This window comes from Pholcus phalangioides, unplaced genomic scaffold, assembly GCF_987345545.1.
Source record: "Pholcus phalangioides strain wild (caught in Gottingen) unplaced genomic scaffold, Ppha-v1.0 ptg000014l_1, whole genome shotgun sequence".
NCBI classification, from domain to species: domain Eukaryota; kingdom Metazoa; phylum Arthropoda; class Arachnida; order Araneae; family Pholcidae; genus Pholcus; species Pholcus phalangioides.
In genome coordinates, this window is record NW_028301607.1 from 11,121,556 (window position 1) to 11,129,972 (window position 8,417).

The 8,417-nt window shown below is 34.5% G+C and overlaps 1 protein-coding gene across 1 annotated transcript; it reads left to right on the forward strand.

Moving 5' to 3' along the window:
• The first annotated feature begins 25 nt into the window (after positions 1-25).
• Positions 26-6,857, forward strand: RpS2 (ribosomal protein S2). Its single transcript, XM_089241725.1, has 4 exons — positions 26-251; positions 3,583-3,864; positions 6,360-6,519; positions 6,650-6,857. Exons 1-4 carry the CDS (start codon positions 27-29, stop codon positions 6,811-6,813), a joined length of 831 nt encoding a protein of 276 aa, XP_089097851.1. The 5' UTR covers position 26; the 3' UTR covers positions 6,814-6,857.
• The last annotated feature ends 1,560 nt before the right edge of the window (positions 6,858-8,417 follow it).

Consider the following 8,417-nt stretch of genomic DNA (forward strand, 5'->3'; position numbering starts at 1 on the left):
AATTTCCGATTTTTTTTTTTTACAGAATGGCGGACGCTGCTCCAGCCGGTGGTCGCGGAGGGTTCCGTGGTGGTTTTGGCGGCGGTGGACGAGGAGGTCGTGGCCGTAGACGCGGCAGGGGCCGTGGCAGAGGACGCGGCCGTGGTAAGGAAGAGAAGGAATGGGTGCCCGTGACAAAGCTGGGACGTTTGGTTAAAGATGGCAAGATCAAGACCCTAGAAGAGATCTATCTCTTCTCTCTGCCAATCAAGGTTTGATATCTGTACTCAGTCTTTGTACGCAATTGTGATCTCCCTGTGCGCACCTGGAGGGGGGGGGGGTGTCAACAGCGGATGCTCTAGTACCTATGGCACTTCGTGGCATAGGTGCGAGCTGTCCGAGCTCCCGCAGAATTGAATAGGAAATTAAGATTTCCCACAAAGAATAACACCCACAGAGATGCGTTTCCCTGGTATACAGTTGGCCATGGCTCGTGGGCTGGTCCAGTGGTTCCTCTTTTGTATGAGGGGGAAAAAAAGACTCCTCTATGTTGCGTTGCTCGGTATTGTGCCTTCCCTGGTGCTCTAAATGTCTCCTATTTCGGCACTGAACAGATTCAGTATAATCCAGATCGCCATGGCCAGTGGAATGGCTCTGCACTGCTGTAACTGTTTTCTAAAAGATGATTCGTTTTGAGGAATTCGGATATGATGATATATATTATAGCACATTGAGTAATTATTGCTATGATGTGTTGCTGGGCAGTATCTGATCCGATTTGCGGTCCTTAGAAATGTTCGTCATTAATTCAAATGGGTGTGATACAAACTAATTGTAAATACACGTACTGGACTATTACACGGTTGGTGCAGTCCTTGAAGAAAAAAGTTTATTTCAAATCTTTAGAAGTCCTTGAAAAAAATATAAATGATTCTAGAGTGCTTATAAGTGCTTGAAGAAAAATGTTTTCCTTCTATTTTTGTCCTCTTCTAAACCACATTCCACTGGGGTAAAAATGTGTAGCACAACAATGCCAGGAACAGATGCAGTATGGTCCGCCACGACTTTGGCTATTTTTTTCTCACAATAAGTCGCCAAGATAGTCATAATGTTTCTCTGGGTTGCCGTACTTTTTAACACTTGTTCGTTAGGTTATACTAGATGGCGCTGGCTTCACCAAACAGGATTGTGGGGGGGGGGGTTTTGTTCGCCGTGTTTTTTCAAAAATTCTAAATGGCCGTTGTTCTATTTCCACACACTACGGACGCCGGGGGAAAAAACAGCGTGCAAAACATAATAGAAACCACCAAGTATAAATCAGGAATTCGGGGCATAAATAAATGTCTATATTCCTCTGTGGAATGTCTAACGAATTGGTAAATGTTTTAAATGTGACTGCTGTGAACCTAACTTAGCTTGTTTCTATGTAATGCTTGTTATGGTGCTACCGTGCTAACCGTCAACCCATGAGTAGAGGGTAATGTTTGAAGATTTCACTGTTGTATGAATGTCTTTTTGCTATAACACTTGTGACTTTAATGCACCGTGCAACCGAGGAGATAAGCTTACATTTGCACTTCGAAGTTGAGAACCACAGGAAAACCAATTTCCGCAGACTACCACTGTGGTGGAGGTTCAAACCTGGTATCTCGCTATAGGGCTAAGCACAAATGAGTCATGTGCAGCATTCGCAGGTGGGCACGACCTTGGTGCGATGACGTCCATACGCGTATCGAGGGGATGTGTATATTGGAACAGTGTTCCCAATACACAAGTGCTTTTGGAAAGAACCTTCTGGGGGGGGGGGAAATCTGGATAGTATATATATTGGTCACTAAAGTTGGCATTAATGAAGACTTAACATTAATTACAATATAAAGTACGGGAATGCGTTGAAAAATGTACATTGAAATGCCGTATATAAAAACGTGAACACAGGGAAATAATAAAAATTAAGATTGACAGTTCAAAATTAGTGAATAATTAAACTATTGAGAATTCAGATGTTTCTGATGAATTATTTCTTAGATTAAATGTACATAAATTGATCAAAGCTGAATTAAAGTAAATTTAAAAGGGATAAAAATAGTAATGAAAATTTAAGGTTAAAATTAATAAAAATATATTTAAGAAAGTTCAAAGTTTTTAGAAAAATATGATACACTAGATTGTTATATAATTAATCAAAATTAGAATAAATATTTTAAATTTTTATTATGGGATTAATATCAAATTCCATTAATTTCAAAACTTGTGAAAAGTTAAAAAAAAAAATTGATCAGACTTTGAAAGTATTTCTATACTAGAAATTCGTATTAATGGAAAACTATTAAATTATTTCATTAATTCTGGCATTTTATAATTTCAGATTTAATGGAAAATTATTCTATTGATAAAATATTGTAATAAATATTCAGAATTAAAGCGGAATTAGAAAATTTGAAAAATATTTCGTAAGCTATTGAACGAAAATTGGTTTTTTCCTCTAAAAATTATGGATACATATAGATTAATGACAATTTATAAAATTTGAGATCATGAAATTAATGAATTCTATGTATCAATAGAAGTCCCGAAATAATTGAATCTTATCTGTTCCGAAATTGTAAATAACTATAATGAAAAATTTACCTTGGAAAGAATATTTAATAAAAAAGAATATTTAATAAAAAAGGAATAATTCAGGAATTAAAGAAATCGATAATACTGTAGTTATATAAACATTATAAGGCATTTTTCGTAAGAGAATGTGAATTCTCAAAATGACTGTTTAATTTTTAAAAAGTCCTTACAGAGTACGGAGAATCGTGTGCATGGGGCACAAAAATTTACGGCTCAACAGCGGTGCCAACGAGTGCATGCGATTAGCGTAGTGTTGCCTTATGTCTTAATTTGCACTTTCCTATTGATTTGCATTGGTTGCAAAACAGTGTCGTGAATGGGACTAGATTTGTGTTTGGCCCAAGGCTGGGATTACACTAAAATTTTTATAAAACTTGAAAAATGCAACTAATAAAGTGAACGGATACATTCGAGAAAATACAATAGTTTAAGGTTAACTATTGTATTTTCTGGAATGTATCCGTTCACTTTATTAGTTGCATTTTTCACATTTTATAAATGAGCTTTTATGTATCTTTTTTTTTTTTTTAAATTTTTTTTTATAATATAATCCCAGCCTTAGAGTCGGTCACTATGACCATCACAGCTGCACACGTACTAGACTAAATATTTTCATTGGTAGATGGCCATAGATTTTAAAAGATATATTTCTTTTCTAAATATCTTGCCACTGGTTCTTAAAACTATATTTAAAAAAATAGAATTGGCCAAAACTATTTGAATTATTTTGTGTATAAAATATTGGTTATTAAATGACAACTATTTAAAAGTGAAACTGTAAATTTTTTAACTTGTTTCGGATATGATGAGATTAATTTTTAGCACATTGAGTAATTATAATTGCTATGATATGTTGCTGGGCAGTATCTGATCCGATTTGTTTTTCAGAACTTTTTAATTCAAATGCAAAACAATACACTGTTTTAATTGTAAAGGACCTACTTGTTATCTTCATATGGTTTTTTTTTTTCTTTTTGACAGGAATGCGAGATAATTGACTTTTTCCTTGGAAGTTCATTGAAAGATGACGTGATGAAAATAATGCCTGTCCAGAAACAGACTCGTGCAGGTCAGCGAACAAGATTCAAGGCTATTGTTGCGATGGGCGATCACAATGGTCATGTCGGTCTAGGAGTGAAATGTTCCAAGGAAGTAGCAACTGCTATCCGGGGTGCTATCATGCTTGCTAAGCTGACTGTAATTCCTGTGAGACGTGGGTATTGGGGTAATAAGATCGGTTCCCCTCACACTGTGCCTTGTAAGGTAAAAACTAGTTTTTATTTATGATTAAAGACTAATTTTGATTTTTATGAAATTCTAAAGTTATTTGCAAATGGCTATTTAACCTATGATGTATGTCACATGGGCCTGATATTCTATGAGGGCCATTTTTCGTCACTACCTCTGAGGTTTCTTATTTGCCATGTCGGATCTTATTCAGTTAAACAAAACTGGTTTCTTCAGAATGTGTGTCAAGATTTGATGTTTTTAATATGGTCGTTATTTATTCTTAAAGGTGTATTGTTTTCGGAACAGCTTTGGTATAAAGGACAGGTTGGCGATTTTCGGCGACTTTTTTTTCCCGGCGCCAAATATGTCAGACGGCCCGAGAAAAAGCCGCCAGACACTACGTGCGCCAGAAAAAAAATTTGCTAGCATAGAAAACAGTAAAAACAAATGGCATAAACAAAAATAAGCTGTGGAGTATTTAAAAAATAAAACTGGATAAAAAAAAAATGAAATCAGGGTTTAAATAAAACCCGGACCGTTGTGAATAAATAACGGTCCTGCTGTATAAAATAAATAAATAAAATAAAAAGGATGCAGGGGCATCCTGCATGTAGAAAAGAATAAATATTGGAAAATATTAAAGGTACAACCTGAGGGAAAAGATGTCCAAAATAATTCCAATTAATCCGACACACACACTACATCATATATACGGAAGGAAGAGAAAATACGAAGAACTATCCCAACGGTTTTTCAAAACGCAGCGGCTATTAAGTGACGTCATTTGGAAGAAAAAAAGAGGATAGAATGAGGAAAAGAGAAAACCAGTTTGAAAAACGTGCTAGGACGCTAAGAACACGGAAAAACAGTCAGCGCCACCGACTGGCAGAATTCTACGAACATTCTGGAACGACAACCCAGCAGAACAACAAACCAGAGCGCGCCAACAATGGCAACTTATTGCCGGAAAAAAAATCGCCAATTTGGCGTGTCCCTTATACCAAAGCTGTTCCTTTTTGGGTAATCCCAATAAAAATCTTAATTCTGTTGCAGAACATGTTCTGTTTTGGATAAGTCTTTCATTTATTAAAAATCTATTTAGCAGAGTTGGAGACAAACCCTAGTTAAAAACAAAATGTGTGGTATATAGAAAACTTTGTTACAGATTAAAGTTATTAGTACATGAATGTCACTGGCCTAATATTTTGTGAAGGCCATCACTTCAGAGACTATATATAATTTGTCGCTTTTTGATTTTTCTCCATTTATATAATTGCTGATTTGCTTTAGAAAAATACTTATTGAATTGTAAAACAGCACAGGTTGTCAATTTGACTTTGAGTGACCAGCAGTCTTGAGAAAGTGTCTAAAAAAATTTTAATTTTGATCTTTTCCCACTTTTCAGCAAAAATACTGTTTTCTCAAGCTTATTTAATTTTGCTTAAGGCAGTATTCAGACATGGTTTAAACTATAGTCTTAATTTTTGGATAAGAGATCAACATGGATTGGTTAAAGTTTTTAGCCAATCTGCCTATCATTAAACAAATTGACTTTAACCCATGTCTGAATACTGCTCTTAACTTTCTACAATTTGGTCTCCTAGACTAATACAGGTCTTTATTTTTATTTAAGACTATTAATTTCGTCCTGAGAAAATCTTATGGGACTCTTATGTCTTTAACATCCCAAAAAAAACAAATTTTAATCAAATTACTTTTTATAAAAATTTTAATATATAGTTAGACTGTAAACCTAAACAATTTACCAAGAAAATAAATTGGTAAATTCCTTGTTAAAAAATTTAGTTCTGTATATAAACAAGACTGACCAAAAATCCTGAAGTTTTTCCTACATTTTTTTTTCTTCTATGTTTCAGATTTGTTTATTAAATAGTTGTTTTTATAAGTGACTTATTAGTCTAATACCTTTTTTCAAAACTTATAAAGAAATGTTTGTCTTGTGTTAAATCAATGGCTTATTTAGATTTGCTCTGTAAATATGTATCTGAAAAATGTGGGTTTTTGTTTTTTACTTAACATTATGAAAGCAATAATTTAATCGTGGAATGCTAGTTTTTCTCTCATTCTATTATATTCGAGAACATGGACCTTTTTATGTGTACACGTATGAACTATTTAACCTATGATGAATGTCACATGGGCCTGATATTTAATGAGGGCCATTATCGTCATCATCTCTGAGGTTTTAATTTGTCTGATTTTTAACATTTCAAAATATTTTAAATTGTAATTGCTAATTTTCTGTAATTGAAATGTGTTCATAATATGGTTACATACTTAATGTCTCAATTGAATTTTGAATAATTTTTAATGCACCAAACTTTACGAATAACCCATGATGAATGTCACATGGCCTGATTTTTTTTCCCATGAGGGCCAGTTCGTCACTATCCCTGAGGTTTTTTTCCTTTAGCATTTGTTTAATTTATAACTAACAATTTACCCACATGATTAAGTCTTAGAATAGCAAACACTACTGCCGATTCTGATTTTGTTTAATCTTTCAGGTGACTGGAAAATGTGGCAGTATTCTTATGAGGTTGATTCCAGCTCCTAGAGGTACTGGTATTGTGTCTGCTCCTGTTCCAAAAAAGCTGCTCACTATGGCTGGTATCGAAGATTGTTACACATCAGCCAGGGGTTCTACTGCTACTCTTGGAAATTTTGGTAGGTGTTTTTTGAAAGTTGGTTAATTTTTAATATAACAATCCTAGTTTCTATTAGTTTTGTGTAATGTTTTGAAAAATCTTAACTTGTATTGAACTTGCGATACTGAATTTGGTGTTTTTCTTCATAGCTAAAGCGACCTATTTGGCCATCCAGAAGACTTACAGCTATTTGACACCAGATTTGTGGAAGGAGCATGCCTTAACTAAATCGCCGTACCAAGAGCATTCGGATTACCTGATGGAGACCCACAGACCTGTGGGTGGACAGCAGCGTGCTGAAGCTTCATCATAAACTGTTCTCATTCAGCTTAATAAATATCTCAAGGAAAACCTGAAGATTTTTTGTCTTTTGAAATTTCTTTGCTTTAGAAAGTGGTGTATCTGTTTAAATGTATTTATTTCTCTTTATAAGAGTTCTGGGCATTTACAGCAAATTTGATTTTAAAGAAATATTTTAGAATTTCCTTAAACCTGTAGTTTCTTAGCCGTTCTTACTTATTACGGCATAACTGCAGGGGCAATTCTTATTAAAATAAAATTGTTTTCTTCATTCTTTCTTTCCCTAAAAGTCACTTTTTTTTTTTTTTTAGAAACTGGTCACTTTTATTACTTATTTTCAGGCCCAGGTAGTTTTTACTTTTTTAGCAAAAAAAAACCTGTCTCGCGCGCTTTTCTGTCAGTGTTTTTCTTCTCTTCAAGGAGGAACTTTACCGGTTCAATATAGCTAATTTTTTCCCTCCCTTCATTGAACTACTATCAAAGGCGTCTTATCTTCCCGGGAGCATACCGTGTGACGTCAGCATAACTTGATTTCAAGGCGCTTGGAAAGAAAGCTCCTTGGTTAAAGAATCATCATTTTATGGAAAAGCCGGTCGGCAAAAAACCACCTTTTTAGAAGGTCTAAGATCGAGTTTTTGTGTTTCAGGTGTGGGGTTTTTAAAAAAAACTCCTGGAGAATAACACTAGGGATTTGTATCAATATAAGGTTCCCGATCAGAGACTATTCAATATTTAAGTGTTTTACAGACCCACCAAAATATTAACGAAACAAATTTTTAAACCGCGCTATTTAAATATCCTGTAAGATTGGCTTGGTTATGAAAAAAACTTTGTCAGTGACTTACAATTAACAGATGTCTATTTTTGTGTGGGTGTACAGCAAATTATGAAGACATGCAAGTTTTTTTAAGAGTGATTCTCCGAGACACTGCTTTCAAAAGCATGGCATGAAATTTTTAAATTGCAGCACCCAATGTAAATGCTGTCCTACTTTGCAAAATACTAGAATTTTTTTTAAAGGTTTTTGTCAACGTCGTATTGGGACTAGACAATTTGCAAAATAAAACTTCCCTCAATAAAACTATTCCAAACTGTTTCTTTTGACTGGGGTTTGGATTACCCTAAGTTTGATAAAGTAATTTTTAAAAATGCAGCCAATAAGACTATCAGTTGCATTTGTGGGAATATGACGCACGATTATTAGTTCTAGTTTTCAGGTTTTATAAAAACTTAGTGTAATCCTGGCCTAAAAAAAGTGAGATCCCCCCCCCCCCCTCTTCACATATACTGGTGGATATGATATAAATTTAAATGTTTTGTGCGCTGGCTCTTGGCCTGTAATTTATTTTTGATTGGATTTTTCCAGTCTTGTTTTATATCTGCACGTTTTCTAAAGGAGGCATTGCGAGCACCACCTTGATCAAGTATTCGAGAGCACTAATTCAATGTCCCGATTAAACACTACAAATTGCATTTAAAAAAAAATTAGGATTAATTTCATGGATGCGGTATATCGAACTCGTTGAAGACCTCTGTTCTAAAGCAACAGAAGACTAATGTTATTGGGTAACATTCAGGATTACAAAACTGAGAATATACCTGTTTTTCACAAAATGT

Excerpts from the sequence above, each read along its gene's own strand:
- RpS2 (XM_089241725.1), top strand. The coding sequence starts at position 27 with ATGGCGGACGCTGCTCCAGCCGGTGGTCGCGGAGGGTTCCGTGGTGGT. Across the intron at positions 3,865-6,359 it reads CTCACACTGTGCCTTGTAAG|GTGACTGGAAAATGTGGCAG; the intron begins GTAAAAACTAGT and ends TTAATCTTTCAG. Across the intron at positions 6,520-6,649 it reads TGCTACTCTTGGAAATTTTG|CTAAAGCGACCTATTTGGCC; the intron begins GTAGGTGTTTTT and ends TTTTCTTCATAG.